The 23,108-nt window shown below is 48.6% G+C and overlaps 1 protein-coding gene across 6 annotated transcripts in view; it reads left to right on the top strand.

Annotated features, from left to right (window-relative positions):
- ST6GAL2 (ST6 beta-galactoside alpha-2,6-sialyltransferase 2) overlaps positions 1 to 23,108 on the top strand; it is a 104,351-nt gene that overhangs the window by 17,099 nt on the left and 64,144 nt on the right. For all 6 annotated transcript variants that reach the window (XM_043468826.1, XM_043468824.1, XM_043468823.1 and 3 more), the window contains exons 2-4: positions 11,175 to 12,081; positions 18,617 to 18,714; positions 20,320 to 20,421. In XM_043468826.1, coding sequence (XP_043324761.1) covers positions 11,223 to 12,081; positions 18,617 to 18,714; positions 20,320 to 20,421 — 1,059 coding nt within the window. In that variant the 5' untranslated portion in view covers positions 11,175 to 11,222. The remainder of the gene's footprint in view (positions 1 to 11,174; positions 12,082 to 18,616; positions 18,715 to 20,319; positions 20,422 to 23,108) is intronic.

Here is a 23,108-nt window from a genome sequence, read left to right as displayed (position 1 = left end):
CAACCTCAGACCCATCCTGTGATGGATGGGGGAGCACCTGAGTTCCCCAAGATACCTTGAACTCTGCTAGGATAACACTATAGACTTTACAGCATAGTCATTCTATTCTTAGTTTTCCTCCTGTTCAATTCCTGCAGCACTCTATTCAGCTGCGGGACTTTATAAGATTGTGGATGTAAAATGTGGTCCAATCTATTTAGTATCATTAGATGACAAGGAATGTGTTGTGAGTAGAAGAGATTTTTGTGGGTTTTTAGCTATTTCCATCTCTTTCCATCACTTAATGACAGAAGACAGAAAGAAGGCGTGCATTTCAGCCCTGGGACCTGTGCTCTCATTGTGACCACGTCCAGTTTTGTATCCACAGGTAGTGTGCTGCATTTCCCTAGACCATGGGTTCCTCTCACTGGGGAGAAGAGGGGCTGAGTAGATGAGTGTGTGATGGCGGGGGGGGGCGTGCGGTGGAGAGATCATAGAAGCAGTACCACAGTCACAACCCCTCACTGATGCAGCATCTTCACCCCACATCCCCAGGGTTCAAGAAATGCAGCTTTATCTAAACTCCCCAGAAGCTGTATCTTGAGTGTCTCACTCTCCTGTTTCAATTCCCCTTCTCCTTTCCATCAGACTGTGTGTGTTGCTCACTCAGTCGTGTCCAACTTTTTGCGACCCCATCCTTGGACTGTACCCTGCCAGGCTCCTCTGTCCATGGGATTTCCCAGGCAAGAATACTGGAGTGTTTTGCCATTCCCTTCTCCAGGGGATATTCCTGACCCAAGGATCAAAAAGGGTTTCCTGCATGCAGGCAGATTCTTTACCATCTGAGCCACCAGGGATAGTTTTTGCCTCCCTTTGGGCAAGGGAAAACCAGCTCAGAAAGTATTCTTCCAAATTTTTGTCCTCCCCTCCACAGTCCTTGAAATATAGCTTTTGAACTTAAAAGCTGAGAATTAACATAAAGGGCTGCTGGTTCTTCTGTGACAGTCATCCCGGGTCAGAGAAGGTCTGCTCTTTGTCCCTGTGAATTCAGGAAGGTACAGCAAAAGGCGGGGAGGGGGAAGTCAGTCAGGATGCCTAGCATCCTGCCAGACTTATGAACTTGGTTCTGTCTTTCCCACATTACTTTAGGCCTGGGGCAGGGGCGGGAGGGTATGTTTGATGTGTTTTACCATCGCATACCTGGAATCCAGCATGTGTCAGGTATGCAAGTATCTGTGGAGTTTATGAATGAATGAAGCAATGGAAAATCAGCATTGTGCTTGTATGCGTGCACACCAGACACAAGAACAATTGTGCAGCTCCCAACCAGGGCACAGTGACCCAGTGACTGGCAGTGACCAGAGGTGGGTAGGAACTAGAGTACGTTATCACGGGTGGCCAATCCTCAGAGAAACTTCAGAAACTATGTCATAACCGGAAACATTTTACTGGGTCTGAAACTGAAAACTGGAGAAGCAGGCTAGACCAAAAACATCCAGACCACATTGGATTTTCCTGAGGTCCACTGAGTCCACGCCAGCCCCTCGCACCTTTGCTGAGGTGAGGTCTGCAGATGGAAAACTTGGCTTTGAAGCTCAGAACAGAGTTGAAAGCTCCACACAGAGAAGTGTCTTTAAAGTCTCATGTTTTATATTAAATCTTCAAGTTGATTTCCTCTTTGACTCCATGATAAGTGTGTATATGTGTTTTAAAACAAAAATTAATGTCTTTCTCACAGCCTGCTGTGAGTTCAGAGCTCTTGTACGCTTCCATAAATCATTTTAGCTTTGAGCTTTTCTCTTCCAGACTGATAACGCTGTCACATGAAAGTCCTCACCAAAGCTGTAACTCACTGTTAGATTTATATTTTGTGCTGATGTACTGGCAGGAATTATGACCCAAAGAGATCGGGAAACAGAGACATAAATATAAACACAATTAACGAGTTCTTATTCTTGTTTTTACAACTTTCAGGACAAGTTTTATGTTGACAAATTTTGTTATGTTTGAAATCATAAGTACTTGAAATCTGTGTAAAACAAAAATAGTGGGTGTCCAAACTCAGACTGCATGGTTGTGAATATTTTGCCATTTTACTCCAGACATGCTTGAGTGGTGACTCAAGACCCGTCTTCCTCTCACCCAGGCCCTTCCCTCCCTCCTCAAAGGAGCTTCTATCTGCCATTTGTTTTGGAGTTGTCAGATTTTACATAAACAGTAGGATGTGCTGGGTTTGTTTTGCAGCTTCATTTTTGCCTCAGTGCTTTCCTGACATTTATCCGCAGTCCTCTGTGCAGACAGAGCTAGAGCAGTAAGCTTGGAGTCTGAGGAAGTGGCTTTTGCCCACTTCCACTCTGATGGAGTACACAAGCCTCGTGGGGTGTTTGAAGACTCCTGAGAGGGGGTCTCCGAAGCGCCCTCTTCTCTGGGCTCTTGGGCAAGTATGTGCGTGCTCAGTCGTGTCTGACTCTTTGCAACCCCATGGACCATAGCCCACCAGGTTCCTCTGTCCATGGGATTACCCAGGCAAGAATACTGGAGTGGGTGGCCATTCCCTTCTTCAGGGGAATCTTCCCGACCCAGGGATCAAACTCAGGTCTCCCCCATTGCAGGTGGATTCTTTATCATCTGAACCACCAGTACACATATAACCCCTCCCTCCTGAACCTCTCTCTCAACCCCCACACACCCTTCTAGGTTATCAGAGCACCGAGCTGAGCTCCCTTATACAACAGCGCCCTACTAGCTATCTACACATAATAGTGTATATATGTCTATGCTACTCTCTCAGCTTTTCCCAACTCTCCTTCCTCCCACTGTGTGCACAAGTCTATTCTCTGTGTCTGCGTGGTGTTACTTCCTTACTTTTACGCAATACCAAACCTGAACTGAAAACTACTGTGTCTTGAACTCTCACTGTGGGCCAGGTACTGTGGTAGGTCTTATCGACCAGTGAGGGTTAGGACACGCATGGTGCATGTTGAATAAAGAAGCTGAGGCTTCACGAATTTATCTAACATGACAAGAAGGCTCAGAACAGGCTGTCTGACCTCAGGGCCTTCTGGTCAGCTACACACTGTAGAGTCTGGGTCTCACTGTCCAACCCACAGTCTGGACTCGGGGGCAGTGTCCCTGAGCTGCCCCTGGGTGGTGCAAGCATCCCCCACCACTGCCTCCTATCTCCTGCTGGTGATGCCCCGGGCCCTCTCAGACGAGGAAGGGAGGCCTGCACTTCTTGAGGAAGCAGGGTTCCTGCTGGCTGGAGGCCTCCTCGTAAGGGCCACCTGCCGGCCACTGATGCTTTCACCGCGAATCTGGGAGAAACTTTACATCCGCATGGCAGTATGCCACTTCCCATCCTTCCCATCACCGTGAGTGTCAGAGCTACTTCAGCCGTGAGCCTTGGCACATTACTGGTATAAAGTGTAAATATATGAATGCTGATTATCGTAAAACAAACAGACCACTGTGTCCGGAGCAGATGGGTGTGATTCAGGCAGCCAGAGACCCCAGCTGGCAGGCAGCTTGTGCATCTCTGAACAGCCAGAAACAAGCTTCCCAACCTCCCTGCCCTGCCACCACCTGCTGCCCCCTTTGCAGAAAGTTCCGAGAGCTAAAATCTGCCCGGGGCCACTTGCCTGTGTGAGCCTTTGCCTCTTATTTATTTTTTATACTTTTTATTTTCTATTGGGTATAACTGATTAACAATGTTGTGATAGTTTCAGGTGAATAGCGAAGGGACTCAGCCAGCTATACATATGTATCCATTCTCCCCTAAACTCCGCTCCTATCCAGGCTGCCACATAACTTTAAGCAGAGTTCCCTCTGCTGTACAGTAGGTCCTTGTTGCTTATCCATTTTAAATCCAGCAAGTCTCTGCCTTTTCAACCATTTTCCATCTGCCCTGCCACCCAAGGACAGACCTCGAACTGCTGAGGAAGATGGTCCCATTGAGAGGGCATGTCCCTGTCCAGCTGGGCATCCCACCACTCCTGGTCACCCATGTGTGTACCAGACAGCCAGGCTCACCATCCTGGCCAGAAGGGACTGCATCTCCCACCCAGCTCCACTCTGTCTCTTAGGGTCCACCTCCGGTCCCCTCCTCTTTGAAGCAACCAGGATGACCTCAATCCTGGTCGCTCCTCTGTCCATTCACCCATCTTGGGACATCAAAGGCAGTCAGAATCATCACTTTGTCTTCCTACCGAGAGAGCAAACCCCCTGGGATCAGGGACCTCCACACCTGGAGTTCCTCTAAAAGTGTTGGGAGCTGGCCTCCCCTTCTGATGGGCAGAATTCATGTGGTTGGCCAGCCGGGCAAGGCTCTCCAGTGGCTGCCAGCTCAGAGCCCTGTAGATTCTGTGAACATAAAAAAGAATGTTAGGGGAAACAGAATTTTAGGGGACCACGTGATTCCACCAATGCAGGGACCTAGGCTAGAATTCAGCATGGTATTTGTGGCAGAGAGGGACTAAAGTTTCATTAAAATTTTAAGCAAGGTGCACCTTCCCCAGCTTTGAGATATGATAGGAAAACATGGGACTCTGGAACGGTGTAGAGGAAGGGAACCATTCAGAGCCAAATGAGATTAATAATGTTTGTAAGGAGTTTGTTATAAATATTGTGTGTGTTCAGTCACTCAGTCATGTCCGACTCTTTGCAGCCCCATGGACTGTAGCCCGCCAGGCTCCTCTGTCCATGGGATTTCCCAGGTAAGAATACTGGAGTGGGTAAAACTGAGAATGAAGAATTAAAATGAGCCGGTATAGATACAGTGACTGGTTTGTGGGGTCACCTGCTGACAGCAGCAAGTGATGCTGGTCTGGTCCACGCCCCTGACATCGGCTGTTCATAATCCACCCTGCCCCCGCCTGACCTAACGTGACCCCACGACACGGGTATCCTTTGCTGGGAGCCACTCATAGGACATCAAGTGGCTCACCTCTTCCGCGATGACATTGCCCCAGCCACCACGTTTTTGCACTTGACAGGAAGCCTGGTGCTAAGGTTTGTAACTTACACGTTTGCCCAGCGTGCTCCCTCTAGTGGTCCAGCCCCAGTAGCATCCTTCCTCCCATCCTGAACTGCCGCATCCTTTTGAGGGCCTGGGGTCACGAGGACACTGACCAGAAGCTGCCAGCAGTGGGCTGCCCCTCCTTCTGTGGATGAATTGCCATCCTGCTAGTAAGAAGGAGACAGAGAAGGGGCTATCCTCCCACCAGGAGTTCTGCTCGACCTGTCTGACCTTTTCCTTTCTATTCTGACATTAGCCTATGAATGGGCTGAGATGCAGAGAGGATGCCCTAAGGAGTGGACTGTTATTGGCCTTGAGGATTCTTCACTTTTATAAACAATGAAAAAAAGAAAGTGGGTCCTCTGTGAAGAGAAGGCCTGAGGTGCTGGAGAGACTGCAGCACTCCCTCCAGGGCAGTCCCCTCCTGTGCTTGGCAGGCTGAGTGTTTTCTTGAAGATGTGATGATAGCTAATTTTAGAAAAATGATTCTTGAAAGAAAATGACTCCTGAAGGCTGTTAAGATGCACGAGTGCCTCACTGTAGCTCATACACCACATCTTCTTTATTATTATCTCAGTGTTAAAACAAATACTTAGGTTTTAGACAACAACACACACACACAAATAGGGCACGAGAGTTTCTCAAACAAGAGAAAACCTGGCCGAATGGCAGTTGTGGCAGACGCATCCATCAACGTGTGTGTTTAAAAAAAAACTCTCCATTCAAGAAAACCAGCGATCAAGCTTGTCAACCTCAGTGGGTAGGAAGGACAGTATTGAAGAAGCAAAGCCCAGGAGTAACTTCTCTTTCATTGATGTCATTGTTTAATCACTGAGTTGTGTCCTACTCTTGCGACCCCGTGGACTGTAGCCTGCCAGGATTCTCTGTCCATGGGATTCTCCAGGCAAGAATACTGGAGTGGTTGCCATTTCCTTCTCCAGGAGATCTTCCTGATCCAGGGATCAAACCCACATGTCTTGCATTTGTAGTTGGATTCTTTACCACTGAGCCACCAGGGAAGTCCTAAGTTCTCTTTAGCGTTGAACAAAATATGATGGTATTAACCCTCAGCTCCCTCAGCTGCTGGAGAATCCCATGGACAGAGGAGCTTGGTGGGCTACAGTCCATAGAGTTATAAAGAGTCGGACACAACTGAAGTGACTGAGCACAAACACACGCAGTCCTCAGCTTCATCGTGGTGTTGGTCTGTGCCGGCGCTTACATTGCATAATTTCATTGGACAACTTATCACAAATTGTGCCTTTTTGAGAACATGATTTCTTTCTGAATGACTTGAAGGAACATTTGAATACTCTATGCTCTTGTGGAACATCCATGTGGAAATGGGACTCATTTCTCTGAGAATTAGTATATAAGATTTGGGCATCAGAATTCCAGAGCAGGTAGACCCACTGACTTCTCACAGAGGGTCACTTTTTTGTTTTGTCTCTAATCCTTGTCTGCACATTAGGTTTCCTAGAAGCTTGGCTACAAAGGCGACAGAAAGTGGGTAAAAGGTGAGAACAAAGAAAATTGGTTGAAATAGGCAGAGAGCACCCAATTGGAACTTATGCCCTAGCACGGCCAGATGCTGATGTTGGAATCCTAAAAGGAAAAGAGAGAAATCCACACAGCACAGGTCATGCTTCTCACCTGGCCAGCAGGACCTCAACAGCCTCAGTCAAAGACACCATCCCAGAAAAGGCTGCATGTGCTCCATTAAGGAGCCTCTTTTCATCATTGCCTGGGGACCAATGATTTGTCTGATGAGCTTCTTTTTGTATGTCCCTGGTGTCATTCACGTCCCCCTGCTGATGATGAGATAGATCAGCGAGAGTTACAGACACTATCCATTTGAGCTGTATCATCACAGCATTTCAGGTGTACTATACTAATGGGGGGAAAATGTATTTTCTCTCATTTATCCAACATTTCTCCTATTAGACCATGTGCTCAGTTGCTCAGTCATGTCCAGCTCTTTGCACCCCCATGGACTATTACCCACCAGGCTTCTCTGTCCATGGGTTTCTCCAGGCAAGAATACTGGGGTAGGTTGCCATTTTCTATTCCATTTTCTATTTGACCCCTGACCCAGGGGTCGAACCCACATCTCCTGCATTGGTAGGCAGATTCTTTACCATTGAGCCACCCGGGAAACCCTATTAGGCTGTATGGTTATTTTAAGGCAAAGACTGATCCAGGCTCTGACTCTGACAGCATCCTCCACCTCTGTGTCCTGGATATTTGCAAAAGTACCAATGACCGAGGCCATGACACATGTAATGATTTCTGCAGCCTGTTGCTAGCAGAGGATCTGCACCGCCTTGAGATTTCGTCATTTTGGAGGACGTTTCCTTAATTGGCGGCAGAGGTTTGCAGTGACAGAGGCTGCAGGCACAGCTGCAGTTTATTAACAGTTGAAGCCTCACCCAGAGCAGAGGCAGCGAACCCATGCCTTCAGGTTATTACCAAGCATCAGGTGCGGAAGTCTCACCTGATGAGAAGTCATCCTGTACCTTGGGATGATGTTCGTTTCTCCATGTCCAAGGCCTCACAGACCCACCCTTCCTCCTCCCAGAGACCTGTGGAGGGAACCTCACATCCCCCAGGGTCCTGGCCCCTCGCAGCCCTGTCCGTCCTGCAGGGCTTCACCTTTCCTCCTTTCGAGTCCCCAGACATCCTCTCATCACATCCCTCCATTTCACATCTCTCACTTCCCCATGAGGGAAAGGGTTTCTCAAGTCTTCTGCTGGGAGTCAGGCATATCCATGTAAAGCAGGCTGTGTGTGTGATACCCTGAGTGTGCTGTGGGATGTGGTAGGTCCCCTCCCAGCTCAGTTCCCATGGCCTCCTGACCCTGCTGAATGGAGGCAACTGGGTGTTGTTCTGGCCCCCAGCTCCTCCTCAGGAGGTCAAAGCTTCACCAACCCCAGCCCTGTGCACACCCCTAACTTTGACTCTGAAGCGAATGCTGAAATAAAAAACCTGTGTTTCCTTTCTTTAGTGACCTGCCAGGATTAGCTCAAAACTAATCCCAGTGCAGCCAGCAGTAATGAGGATTTCCAGCCAGGAGCAGAAAGACTGCCTTTTAAATAAGCAACTACTGCCTTACTGTAATACAAAGAATTGGTTTTTGTCCCAGGTCTAGAAATGGAGCTTCTAAAACCCTTGGAATCGCCTGAGTTATAAGAGGGTCTTTGTTGTGCTAAAGAGGTGAGTCTCGGTGAACCTCCCAGGATGGGGACAATCACCAGAAAGACCAATCCAGTGATGAGACGGTGGGGGCTTTGGGCCAGCCTGACCTCTGGAGATGGGAAGGCAACTGAAGTTTGAATTCAGTCACATGGCCAAGTATTCAGTCAGTGATGTCCACCTAATGAAACCGCAACTAAACTCGGGTCCAGGGCTCAGTGGAGCTTTGTGATTGGTCAACACATGCATGTCCCTCATGTGACATCCCTAGACCCCAGGTATGGAGAGCCTGGAACCTCTGCCCTTGGGACAACCCCCACCCAGCCCTCAAACTCTGTGTATCCCTTTCCCAGAGACTGTGATCCCTGGTTTATATTAATATTAGTGCTTTCCTGAGTTCTGCCAGTCTGTAGCAAATCTTCAAACCTAAGGGTCTCATGGGGAGCCCCCAGATCGGTAGCCAAACTGCCAGAAGTGCAGGTGGCCTGCGGAGCCCACTCCAGGCTGGTGTCTGAAGTGGGGCCATCGTGTGGGACTGAGTCTTTTCCCCGTAGGGCCCCGCTAGCTGCGGTGGTTGGTGTCAGAGCAATGCGGCATGGTGCTCAGCTGGATGAAACACAGAATAACTGTTATTAAGGGTAATTTTGTGATTGCTAATAGAAATGTTGAGATCCTGGAAACAGCTTTTTGATCATCAGGCTGGGGCATCACAGTTTGAAGTGCAGGCTCCTGAGTGGACAGGTTTTGGGAGATCATTTAGCAGTTGCTGCTCAGTGTGGTCTCTAGGCAGTGTCTGTCTGGGGACACTGCTCGTTGGCTGTCCCTCAAGAGTTATGAACAGAACTTGGTGGTGAGCCCTGAGAAGCTTTTCCAGCACCAGGACATTGCCGAGACAGTCAGGAATGGAAATATGTATTCAGAGTCCCACAATTTGGCGTATTTAGAATAGACAGCCTCATCTGGTACCATTAGATGGAGTCAGAACTTAGCATTAAAAGTGTGAGCAGGTGGCTTTTTTGGTGCTGTCTACTGCATGCTATCTCTGTGACTTTGGGCAAGTTACTTAACCCCTCCAGGCTTCAGCCCCCTCCTCTATAAAATGGACATAGCAGTGTTTCCTACTTACTAGGTGCTGAGCTAAGTCGCTTCAGTTGTGTCCAACTCTGTGCAACCCACGGACTGTAGCCCACCAGCCTCTTCTGTCCATGGAATTTTCCAGGCAAGAATACTGGAGTGGGTTGCCATTTCCTCCTCCAGGGGCTCTTCCCAACCCAGGGACTGAACCTGCATCTCTTATGTCTCCTTCATTGGCAGGTGGATTCTTTACCACTAGCACCACCTGGGAAGCCCGACTGGGTGCTGGGAAGACCAAATAAGATAATGAAGGAAACATGTTAAGTGAGCACAGGGTCTGACAGAGAGCAAGTTAACTGCTGGCACTATTTCTTGTACATTCGTTCGCTGGCATGAGTGTGTCTGGCTTGGTGAGACCATGCTCTGTGTGTGGGTTTGATGTGTGGCTGCAAAGGAAATCTACAGCCTTGCTTTCATGTGTCAAGCAGACAGCTTTTCAGAAGTCACAACTTAAAAAACACTTCAGTGAATGTTGCTCTTCACATAATCCCTCTGAGAGGCTAGACTCGTCTCAAGGGTGCATGACTGTTGAGGCATTTGGGGAACTTCTCATCTGAGTTTTTTAGCAGAGCCTATTCCAATGATCATTTCTGATATAACGAATCAGCTCCAGACCTGTGGCTCAGAAGAGCAACCTCTATCACTTTAAACCAGTGTCTTTATCACACCTGGTTCTGAGGGTTAACTGGCTCCACTGGGTTCCCACTTGGGGTCTTACATGCAGCTGCCACCAGAGGCTGGACAGAGCTGGAATCATCTGATCATCCCACTGGGCTGGAGTCCAGGATGGTAGTGGGCTGGAACAACTGGACACCCAGGGTTCAGCTGGGCATCTCTCAGTCCGTGGAGAGATGTCTGCTTCTGCTGGTGACCACTTCCTCCCTTGTGAGCATTTTAAAGGCAGGACATGGGAGCTACTGGATCTGAGCCTGGTAACTGGTCAGAGCACTCCCCCTGCTCAAATGGGAGAGACCCAGACCCACCTCTCCATGGGAAGAAAGTGAAGGACCCATGTCTATCTGTAATCAGCTACAGGGCCATAAGGCGTGTGGGTTTCTCACCCTGGCACATCTTTTTTTTCCACGAGAGACCGTGTGTAGTTTCCTCAGGTGACCACACTGATCTAGGGATCGCCCAATTGGTTTCAGTTCTTATCTAAGTAAAACCCCTGCCCTTGCATGAAAACCTCTCCTCATCTGCTCCCTTATTTAAAATTTCGACATTTGTCCATCTTACTCTATCAGAGGCTGGTGGCGAGGGTGAACATCTGGGGGTGTTTTGAGGTCCACAGACACCTTAACATAACCTTCCCCTGCAGCCTCAGTGGCTGGGTCATTGCTTACTAGGGACTATAGGGGCACTGCACTTACTGGGGACCATTGGGGAACTGTGGGGAAGTTTCACTTAGAAGCACTTGGCCCTTTGTTGTACAGGATCTGAACTCTGAGCCACTGTTCTGATGAGCAGGTGAGAGAGGGTAACCCCGACTGAGCCCTGCTGCCAGCTTCACCAAACTGAAATCTGGAACCAGCTGCGGGGAGGAGTCGGGGAGGCGGGGCAGGGGGATGAATTAGGCAGTCATGGTGGTGGGCAGGCAGACACAACACCAAGGTGCCTTGGGTAGTTCTCCAAGGTACACCGGGCTCACCTTCCCTCTCCCAAGACCCTGGGCTGAGGGGATGTGACTTCTTGTTCTGCAGGCGTCCAGACTGGGGGTATATGAGCGCTGAATTTAGCCGGAGGTCCAGGCCATCCTGGTTTCTGATGCTCCTTTCAACTGTCCCCAGAGACACTCTAGGATGCACTGTCCCCAGCGCTGTCCTGCGTGGCTCACTGTGACACCCTCTGTTTTCAGGTCCAGCCCGCCACCTCGGGACACAAGCACTGAGCCCGTGGACCTGCCATGAAACCGCACCTGAAGCAATGGAGACAAGGAATGCTCTGCGGGGTGTTTGCGTGGGGGCTCCTCTTTGTGGTGATCTTCCTCTACTTCACCGACAGCAGCCCGGCCAAGCCCGCGCCCAGCTCCTTCTCCTTCCTGGAGACCCGGAGGCTGCTACCCGCACAAGGAAGGCAGCGGGCCATCATGGGGGCCTCGGAGGGCCTGCCCGAGGGCGCAGACTCGCGGCGGGGGTCTCCCCGGGGACTCCCATCCGGCCCCCTGCGGACATGGGCCGGAGATGGCTTTGAACATGAACAAGAGTTTCTTTCGGCCCAGACAGGGAGAACGTCCCTAAGCGCTTTTCTCCCGGAGGACCCCGCTCCGGGCACGTCGGGGCGCCTCTCCCCTGGGGACCCAGGGCCGGAGGGGGCTCAGCCGCCACGCGCAGCCCTGGGACGGCGGGCGAAGCGAGGGCCCCGGAGGCAGGGCCGGAGCGCTGGGGGCGAGGACGGGGAGCGGCTGTACTCGTCCATGTCCCGGGCCCTGCTGCGACGGCTCTGGAAGGGCGACGCGTCGGCGCGCATGCTGCACCCGCGCCTGCAGAAGGCCATGGGTGCCTACCTGCGCGCCAACAAGCACGGCGTGCGCTTCCGGGGGCGCCGCGCGGCCGGGCGGAGCCGCACCGAGCTGCTGTGCGCCTTGCGGGGCCGCGTGCAGGTGCGCACCCTGGACGGCACTGAGCCGCCCTTCTCGGCGCTCGGCTGGCGCGCGCTGGTCCCTCCGGTGCCACTCAGCCGGCTGCTCCCACGCAGGCTCCGGACCTGCGCCGTGGTCACGTCGGCAGGCGCCATCCTCAACTCGTCGCTGGGCGAGGAGATAGGTGGGTCCCCGGGGCCACCCGACCCCCACCCCCAGTCTGACACTGTGTTTCTGGAGAGTCTTGGGTCTTCTTCTTTCCCTGGGACCGGATGAACCCAGGTGGATCCAGCAGAGGTCTCCTTTTATTGTTGCTTAGTCTCTAAGTCATATCCAGCTCTTTCTGACCCCATGGACTGCAGGCCACCAGGCTCCTCTGTCCATGGGATTCGCCAAGCAAGAATACTGGAGTAGGTATTCTTACTGGAATACTGGAATGGGTAGTCATTCCCACCTCCAGGGATCGAACCTGCATCTCCTGTGTCTCCTGCATTGCTGTAGAGAGAAAGGTTAATTTTAAGGCCTCCTCCCTGCTCTTGTGGGGGCTGGGAAGCCTGAAGGCCGCTGGACAGGCAGGTAGGCTGGCTGGAAATGCATGTAAGGGTTGTTGTTGCAGCCTGGAGCCCCAAAGTTATGGGGCAGGCTGGTGGCGAGCAGCTCAGGGGGGTTCCCACATCTAGATGTAGAGTCCCTTCTTCTCAGGAAACTGCGATCTAGTTTCAGGCCCTCGACACCCCCAGTGCCCAGCCCAGCCAGCTGCAGCACCAGTGACCCGGTAGCTCCTCCACTCCTTTGGCAGACACACAGCCCCTCCTCCGGGCAGGTTTCTGTACCAGGTGCCAAGAAATCAAGTGCCTACTGGACGCAGCCTCGGGCCTCGAGGCCAGATGTAAAAGCACACCCCTTAACTCCTCAAGGTGGACGGTGTTTGTTCAGCCCCCCTGGATGCGATCTGCAGAGGTCACTACCCGCTGTACAGAAAGGAGTCATCGCCATCTCTGGGGCCGGGACATTTTCCATGTCCTCTAGGAGTGGCTGATGCCCCATCACCAGGCTGCACAGCCCCGACCTACACCCACAGGATCTCAGCAATGAGGCTGAATCCGAAATTTTTAAGAAGTTGAAAAAAAAAAAAACAAAGCTCAAGCCTGGGCTTGCGGCCTGTAGTCCCAGTGTCCCCGTGCTGACATTAAGCAGGCTCATAATCACGTTGTCCGAGTGTCACAGAAACTTGCAGCCAGAGCTGAGCAGAGCGGCTGCTTCCAATTAGGAGGGAGCTCTAGCTCAGAGGCCCCTGGGGTGAAGTAAAGCCACACTTCCCTTAGGTTCCCAGGACATGATTAATCACGGAAGGAGGAATTTAAGCAGCATGCTTTAAAGCAGGCGCCGACTTGCTCTTGGTTTTGTTTTTTTGCTTTGTTTTAAGCCCCACTGCCTCCTACCTGTGCGTTTGCATTGCTTTCATCCATCAGGCAGAACTCCCTCACTCTTTATTCGGGCGTAAATATCCCCAACCAGAGTCTTGTAAATTCTCTTCTATTCGACCAGAGTCTTATAAATTCTTTTCTGTTCAGAATTCAGAAGAGAGTATAAATGGCACTGGCAATTCCATGTTTCTGGGGAACACGATGTGTCAGTTATATCTTTCTTAGTTTCTGGCAAGCAGATTTAATTGACAGCATCTGCACTCACACAAAGATTCATGATTAGAATCGTAGAAAGGTACGTGAAGAACAAACACTTGGAAAATTTTTAAAATTCTCTGTTGTTTTGCTTCACTTCCTTTGAATCCAGTTTTGCATCTGCCTTTTTAAGAATATATAATATAGCACAATTCCATATGTAAAGACAAGAAGCCTTTCATTTTCACAAGCTGGCATCTCTCAGCATCAGTCCTCGTGATGCCAGGTGCTGACATGAACTGAATGTACACACAGTTATCAGTACACAGTTGTTAACACCTCTCTTGATGAGAACAAAGTCACAGAGCCAATTTCTTCAGGAAGGTTGGAATTGGGTATGCTGTGTGTTGGTGGCTCAGTTGTGTCTGACTCTCTGCAACCGTATGGACTGTAGCCCGCCAGCCTTCTTTGTCCATGGAATTCGCCAGGCAGGAATATAAGAGTGGATAGCCATTCCCTTCTCCAGGGGAGCTTCCTGATCCAGGGATTGAACCCACATCTCGCTCATTGCAGGCAGATTCTCTACCATCTGAGCCACCAATAGGGCATGCAGTACTGTTTAACTAAAGTCATCTTAACCCTTAAGCATCTATTGTACTTATGAATTGACTAAGTGAAGATCAGAAGACTTGCAGGAGGTTGTGGTCTTATGAGGGCAGAGCTAGAAAATCTCGGGCCCCCTCCCCAAGGGAACCAGGGATGCCCCAGGGTTGCATGCAGCTGCCCCCTCAGAAGCTCCCTCCCCTGGCTGCTGCGGTGCCACGGTGCTTCCCCAGTTCTGTTGCACTGAGTCATACCTTGTCATTGTTTTTGAGAACAGTGCAGCAGCTGTAAACACCTCCACTTTGAATATGTTACTGAAAAGCAAACTGAACTGTTTTGGAAACATGGGACACTCATTGCTGGAGTCATGAGATGATCTTTTTTCACCTGTTCTGTAAATAATAATTATTCGTGAGCTCACTAGCAGCCATCCTGGGGAAGCACACTCTAGACAAGAAACGTCTGCCCTGAGCTAACAGGCATCGCCTAGAATGCAAGATCAAGTCTGTTCCTTGAGATTCAGATTCCGGCCAGCGTGTGGGAAATGGAAGGATGGAGAGAAGCCTTCCTCTTCAGGGAGGGGACGTCTTCCTGGCTGAACTTGGAATTTGGCATCCTGTTACCATTGCTTAAAAAAGCAAGAGAGCAGGTCATATAGTCATTCAACAATCATGGTCCCCAACTCTTCACCAGCTACTGTGCTCACCACTAGTGATGGAAAGATGGATGAGGCCCAGCCCTAACCCTCAAATCTTCTGCTGTCTGGTGGGAGAGACAGACTATAAAGAGACACTTCTGGTATCACAGTTAGAAGGACAGAGAGACGCATAGACAGACAGGGAAGAAATGACCTTGGAATCCGGCCACCCCTCGAGGGCTGATGTCTGAGGAGGTAAATCCAGGCCGAAGGCCAGCAGAGCAGGTGGATGAGAAAAACAGTTCAGTGTGTGGGTGATGAAGGAGAGCACAAGGGGCTGGGGGTGGACAGCCAATAGATAAGTTGGACCAGTGGCAGGTCAGCCCCATGCTCTCATATGTCATTCTCCAGAAGTTAGACTTCACATAATGATTATAATAGTAGGTACCACGTATAGTTGGATGGCATCATTGACTCAATGGATATGAGTTGGAGCAAACCCCAAGAGATAGTGAAGGACAGGGAAGCCTGGAGAGTTGCAGTCCGCGGGGCCACAAAGAGTTGGACACGGCTTAGCAACTGAACAACAGCAATGTGTAGGGTCTTTACTGCAGGGAAGTTCCCATCCTCCATGCTTTTATGTGTTAACCAGCTTTGTGATGCCAAGTGACAGACAAGATCATTCCCATTTTGTAGATAAAGGAAACCGATGCACCTTGAGACACAGAGGGTGGAGCCGGGTTTGAACTCCAGTCTGGGTCTCAGAAACTCCATCCCTGGCTTCCTGGTGCAGAACTCTGAAATCTTAAAGCAGAGGAGTGATGGATCAGGGTCTCATTAGGGAAAGATTGCTCCAGAGCCAAGATTGGAGCAAGCACACTGTGAAAGTCCCAATTAGGTGAGAAAGACCTGGGTGGCAAGTTTGGGAGGAAGAAGAACTGTCTCTTTGGCAGGCTGTTCCCTGGAGACTGGGGCATGGGCTGCCTCTGCAGATTTCTGCCCTCAGGAAGGGATGGGGGCTCTGGGAATGCAGCAACCTGGGCTGGGTCTGGATTTCATGCTGCTGCACCTTCTGGCTGGCTGCTCCCTGCAGGGTTTTCATCTTCCTCAGTGATGCACTGAGCCTGGCTCTGTTCTCAAGGTCAATGTGAAGTGGCTCTTGTCTGGAAACATGTCCTCCAGAAATGACTGACTCTATGTTCTCTTCTCCTGTCTCCTGTCTGAACCATTCCTCTCCCCCTAAATGTGAATGGACAGTTCAGTTTTTAAGGCGATTATCTGGGAGAGGCACAGCCAGGCAAGATCCACATGATGGACTCTCACAGCTCGTCCTCTGCACACTCCCCCTCCCATCCTGGTCCCTTCTGCTCCCTGACAGCTGGTCTCTGTCCCTGCCTCTCTGTGTCCTCCACGAATTTGACCTCTTAACTCTTCAAACTCACGCCACTCCCAGAAGAGTGAAGCTAGATTACCTTTCTGTGCCCTGTGCCTTTTCAGGTCCTTCTGAGACTTAAAACACACCTCACTGTAGAACAGGGTTTCCCCGGTAGCTTAGATGGTAAAGAATCCACTTGCAATACAAGAGACCAGAGTTTGATCTCTGGGTCAGGAAAATCCCCTGGAGAAGGAAATGGCTACCCACTCCAGTATTCTTGCCTGGAGAATCCCATGGACAGAGGAGCCTGGTGGGTTACAGTCCATAGGGTTGCAAAGAGTCAGATATGATTGAGCAACTAACACTTTCAGTATAGAACACCCGCTTTTAAAAACTGAGGCATTTGCTGCAGTGATCAATTAATTTGAAGTTTCTACATAATCAGTTAGAAATGCACCCACTGCCCGGCCTCCTCAGTTTGTTCACCTTACCTCTAGATGGAGGCTGTGTTGAGGGGCATAGTTTAGAGAGAGAACTGGTCCAGGAGTGCTAGCATCCTACCTTTGGCCCTGGTGCCCACCCTGATTACCTCTCAGTGCCTGGAGACCACCCCACTTTCGCCCCAGGTCAGCAATTCATAGAGTGTGTGACCTTGCACTTGGAGTCCCCAAGACTCTTTCAGGGGTTCACGAGGTGAGAACTATTTTCATTATAGTACTCACAGATCTTTTTAGCTGCTGACAATTGAACAGGATGATGCAGGAGCAGCAGTGAATAAAACAGATCAAAGCAGTGGTACCCAATGGTACTAGCCTTCATAGAATGCTTTGCTGCCAAGTTTAACAGTAACAGGAAAGGGTGCCAGTTCCAAGTATGGATGTCCTTGATGAAGCAGTAAATGATTGGTTTTATTAGATTTCAGTCTTTGAAGTACATGTGTTTTTAAGACCAAACGGGAAATAACATGAAAGCATTTCTGCAAACCAGCCCCCAGTGGAAAAGCACTCTTGTGATTGAGCTGTGAGTGGAACTAGCCCCTTTTGTCACGAAACACAGTTATACTTGGGACAGATGACTAATAGACAGACATACTTAATTTAGACTTGAACATTTGGCAGGTATTTTCTCAAAAGGGAAGTAAGTAAGCCTGTCACTTTTAGGAACATAACCAATAGTATTTATTGCCAGTGACAAAGCTTTCAACCATGAGCTCAGAAGCTCCCCAAACTTAAAAAGTGATGATATCCATGGTGATATATATGATATTTGATACTTTATAATGAAATACATAGATATTTGAAAGATCTGCATGACTTAATGAGCTGATAGTTTCCAAATGATGCTTATACAGTGTTACAAACTATATATGGGTGAATCATTTTTTTAAAAGTTGAAGTATAGTTGATGTACAATTTTGTGTTAGTTTCTGGTGTACATCAAAGTGATTCAGTTATACATACATATACTCTTTTTCAGGGTTGTTTCCATTATAGGTTATTACAAGGTATTGAATATGGTTCCCTGTACTATGCAGTAGGTCCTTATTAGTTATCTATTTTATATGCAGTACTATCTATCTGTTAATCTCAAACTCCTAATTTGTCCCTTCCCTACCCATTTTCCCTTTGGTAACCATAAGCTTGCTTTCCATGTTTGTGAGTCTGTTTGTGTTTTACAAATAAGTTCATTTGTCATCATTTTTTAAGACTCCACATATAAATATCATAGATTTGTCTTTTTCTGTCTGACTTTCTTCACTTAGTATGATAATCTCTAGGTCCATCCGTGTTGCTGCAAAATGGCATTTTTCATTCTTTTTTATGGCTGAGTAGTATTCCATTGTATAGATATACCACATCTTTTTCTGTTTTTCTGTTGATGGACACTCAGGTTGCTTCCATGTCTTGGCTATTGTAAACAGTGCTGCTGTGAACATTGGGGTACATGCATCTTTTCAAATTAGAGTTTTTTCTGACATATGCCCAGGATTGAGATTGCTGGGTCACATGGTAGCTCTGGTTTTAGTTTTCTAAGGAACCTCAATACTGTTTTGAAACTGGAGAAAACCCATAGAAATTCCCTATTGCTGATTAACTGTGGTCTCAGCCCTGTTTCTAGGAAATACATGAGACTCCACAGTGCAGTCTAGATACACACACGCTTCTTGACATTTCCTGCATGCATAAAGCATGTCCTTAAAGACTATGAACACATACCAAGCATTTAAATATAACTTAGATGTTGTAGGACCACTTGTAATGGATTGATATGGTTTCATGTTTATTTGCCCCCAGCCAGGATCTCATTCTAAATAAACAGTATACCGAACAATGTGTGTGGAGAGGGGGGAGGAGTGTCTGAACTTTACTGGGGTCCAGTTAGTTTCAGGTATTGAAAATTTTGCTTTAAGATATTTTCCTAGATACTGCAGATTTTTATGCAGAGGCAAAAAAATGTCATTTTGTCATATATGTGCCCTCAGATTCCCACGATGCGGTTTTGAGGTTTAACTCTGCTCCTACACGTGGCTATGAGAAGGATGTCGGAAATAAAACCACTCTCCGCATCATTAATTCCCAGGTAAGCTGGGTAGACTTTTCATGGATGTACATTTTACAGGTAAATAGCTTGACTGGGTGAATGAAGAGAAATCACCCAGCTCTCCAGGACCATGATCTCGGGGTTTTGTAATAATAAAGAATTACTGAGAAAAAATGCAGTGACATGGGAATTCATGTGTGCTATGAAGAAGGAAAAAAAAAAGTAAGATCAAAAGGAAAAATCAGAGTAGAGGTAGAAATATATATATGTAGCACACTGAATTCTGTGAACTGTGAAAAAGGAAGTTAAACGGAATAAATCAGGGGTGGAGGGCAGAAAGGCAAAGATACAGAATTTAAGGGGCAGCAGAACACCTCAGAAATTTCACTATAATTTGAAAATTTTAAAAAGGAAGTTTCTTTTTTGTGTGTTCTTAAGAAGAATGTTTTCCAAAATTCATAACAAAGTTATTCTCAGAACAAACCACAACAATTTCTAGCATTTCAAACTATATGTAAAAAATGGAGTGATGAGAAATTTATAGTGAGTTTCTTACAGAACAAAAGGTATGGTTTCTGCATTGGGCCCTGGGCTCACAGCCTGAGAGACAGGTGAGAGTCAGGCCCTGCTTCCTGAATTCAGAGACGCCACTGATTGAAGATTCCTCTTCTGTCTGATGACAGCTTTTCAAAAAGGAGAAGATAAGCTCCAGCAAATTAAGACACCTGTCACTGTGAGATACACCCTAACTTCAGAAATACTCAGATGTGAAGAAGAGTGTCTTAAAACTGAGACAAATTAATGCATCATCCCCCCCGCCCCCGCCAACCCAAACTATAGTTTTAAAAAGATGATGGACAGATGAGATTGAAGGGCTCACCCAGGGCCAGAGAGGGCCCCAGTCTCCAGATCTCTGGGCTCCGTTTGTCCTGAGGCTGTTTGTCTCAGGGAGACACCTGAAGATTCCGGTTCTTCTAGGTCTGCAGGTCGCCCTCAATGACCTGTGAAAGCCACGGAGGAAGAGGCTTTTGGGGTAGCCAAGGAGCCAGAGGCTTCAATCCAGCGCTGATATCTTTAGATGGGTCCATTGCGGGCTCTTTTCTTTAAAAAGGAACACACACACACACACACCCCTTCTCCAGATATTTTCTAAATTTCTACTATGTAAAGCCTGCCTCTCTCCCTCCCCCAGAAAGTCTGAGGAACATTTTGTTCCAATTCCTCTTTTAAATTTGCACTTCTTGGGCTTCTGTGGTGACTCAGTGGTAAAAAAAAAATCCACCTGCCAATGCAGGAGACACAGGTTTGATCCCTGGTCCAGGAAGATCCCACATGCTGCAGAGCAGCTAAGCCCATGTGCCACAACTACTGAGCCTGTGCTCTAGCGCCTGAGAACTGCAACTACTGAGCCCAAATGCCACAACTACTGAAGCCTGCGTGCCCTAGAGCCTGTGCTCTGCAACAAGAGAAGCCACCGCACTGAGAAGCCCGCATATCACAACTAGAGAAAAGCCTGCCCAACAACCAAGACCCAGCACAGCCAAAAATAAATAAGATTATAAAAAACAAGTTTTCACCTTTTAAAAAATACAATTCTGAAGACCTAAGCCCTTGCTTTGCAGTGATTTTTGTATATATTTGCAGATTCTAACCAACCCCAGCTATCACTTCATGGATAGTGCATTGTATAAAGACGTCATCTTGGTGGCCTGGGACCCAGCTCCTTATTCTGCAAATCTTAACCTGGTGAGTATTTCCTTGGGGCCCTGACCCTTGCAGGTCAGACGGCACCTTTGACTGATACATAACAGGAGGAAGTCAGGGACTGAACTTGGACAGGTGGAATGAAACCGATCATAGGCGCTAATTATATTCACGTATGCTCATACTGTTTTGACTCCCAGTTGCAGTAGCTCCATGGTGAGCATTAACCCTCTGACGATAGTGTTTTTGTTCTGGAGGACTTAAAAAAACAAAAGGTACGACATCTAGATGCTAGGAATGCCCTAGTCATACCGGAAATTGGACTGCTTACATGCTGAATTTTTCCATTGTAGGATGATTACATCACCTTCCCAGTAGTTAAAAGATATTTTGAAATAAATGGGAAATCCTTGGCAGAACAGGCTAAGCATTGTGACTCCACAGCTTATTATTATTGAAATGGAGCCTGTCACAGGTTTTTCCTGAGTGTGCAGCTCTTTGGCTTCTGCCTCCAAACCTTCTTAATCTTATACAATAGAGGATAAACAAGATTATTCAGTTCAGTTCAGTCGCTGAGTCTTGCCTTTGTGACCCCTAAGGCAGGCATGCTTCCCTGTCCATCACCAACTCCCGGAGCCTACACAAACTCATGTCCATTGCGTCCGTGATGCCATCCAACCATCTCATCCTCTGTCATCCCCTTCTTCTCCCTCCTTCGATCTTTCCCAGCATCAGAGTCTTTTCCAATGAGTTGGTTCTTGGCATCAGGTGGCCAAAGTCATGGAGTTTCAGCTTCAGCATCAGTCCTTCCAATGAATATCCGGGGGAGGCATGGGTTGGCAGCAGCCTGCTGCAGGGTCAGAGGCAATGAGTTCAGCAGTTCGTGCATGGAAGCTTTTGAAGGAGTTGGCCATTGTCTTCATTACCTCCACCATAGTTTGGCCTCAGGTCAAGCAACAGGGAGGGAACACAGCCCCACCCAGCAACAGAAAATTGGATTAAAGATTTAATTAACATGGTCCCGCCCATCAAACAAGACCCAGTTTCCCCCTCAGACAGGAAGCTTCCATAAGCCTCTTATCCTTCTCTATCAGAGGGCAGACAGAATGAAAACCACAATCACAGTCAGCTAATCAAACTGATCACATTGAGCTAGCTCAATGAAACTATGAGCCATGCCGTGTAGGACCACCCAAGATGGACGGGTCATGGCGGAGAGTTCTGACAAAACATGGTCCACTGGAGAAGGGAATGGCAAACCACTTCAGTATTCTTGCCTTGAGAACCCCATGAGCAGTATGAAAAGGCAAAAAAACAAGATTATTGCCAGTCAGCAAAATATAAGGGAGTGGGCTTCCCAGGTGGCTCAGGGGTAAAGAATCCATCTGCCAATGCAGAAGATGTGGGTTTGATCCCTAATCCCGGAAGATCCCACGTGCCATGGAGCAACTAAGTCCATGTACCACAACTACTGAACCTGTGCTCTAGAGCCTGGGAGCCACAACTACTGAGCCCATGTGCTGCAGCTACTGAAGCCCAAGTGACCTAGAGCCTGTGCTCCACCAGAGAAGCCACCTGAATGAGAAGCCCGAGCACCACAGCTAGAGAGTAGCCCCTGCTCCTGGCAACTAGAGAAAGCCTGTGCATAACAACAAAGACCCAGCACAGCCAAAAGCAAGTTGTTGTTGCTCAGTCGCTGAGTCATGTCCAACTCTTTGCTACCCCATGAACTGCAGCATGCCAGGCTTCTCTGTCCTTCACCATTTCCCAGAGTTTGCTCAGACTCATTTCTATTGAGTCAGTGGTGCCATCCAACCATCTCATTCTCTGCCACCCCATTCTCCTCCTGCCCTCAGTCTTCCCCAGCATCAGGGTCTTTTCCAATGAGTTGGGTCTTTTCCAATAAGTCAGCTCTTTATTTGAAAAAATACATATGTAAGAGAATTACATTCACAGCCTCTGTACTTTGGGGAAGCCTGGCGTGAAAAGCCAGTCTACTTGTTCTGAAAGGGGGCTGGGAAGATGGGTTGCACTTTATCCCCATGAGCAATGCTGTAAGCTGTGCCACTGGCTGTGGACTTGTTCTTTGTGACCCCAGAGGATGCCAGCTTCCTCTGATGAAGATGGGAACAGATTTCAGCCCTACCAGGGGGTAACTTTCCAGGAGAGCTACCCATGGTGGACTGTCCCTCTGGAAGAAGCATTCTGTCACCGTGCATTCTGAGACAGAGGCTGGACACACACCTGGCATGACTATAACTGTTCTCACCCAGGAGTGCACATTAGCATCTCCTGAAGTCTTATCCCGCACATCTCCCAAGCTCTGTTCCCAGGAATCTGGCCGTATCCAGCCTCCACCTGTGATTTTGAGAAAGCTCTCTAGTCGATTCTCACACACACCATCTACCAAGAACCAGTATCAAATGGGTGTTTGCATTTCTCGGCTTCCTTCCAGCCTGAGGTTCTGTGGTTTTAAGTTCTGACAGTTTTCTTGCTGTTTTGGACCCATGAGAGTCTCTGGCTGTCGGCCTTGTTTCTTCCTGCTTTAGAAGCATCCAAGCTCAGGGCATGAGCTGTCTGATTGATGGACATGGGCAGTGACTGTGCCACTCTCGGGAGGCCAGGCTCTGCTTCTGTTTCATGAGGGTCTGGAGGAGGTGGCAAAGATCCTGAGCTTCTCTCTCACTGCCCCCAGGGTCTGGGGGCCACAGTTCAAATTATTCTTCTCA

Source organism: Cervus canadensis, chromosome 5 (assembly GCF_019320065.1).
Source record: "Cervus canadensis isolate Bull #8, Minnesota chromosome 5, ASM1932006v1, whole genome shotgun sequence".
In the NCBI taxonomy this organism is placed as follows: Eukaryota; Metazoa; Chordata; class Mammalia; order Artiodactyla; family Cervidae; genus Cervus; species Cervus canadensis.
Note: the sequence above shows the minus strand (reverse complement) of the source record. Positions and strands in the feature narration are given on the sequence as shown.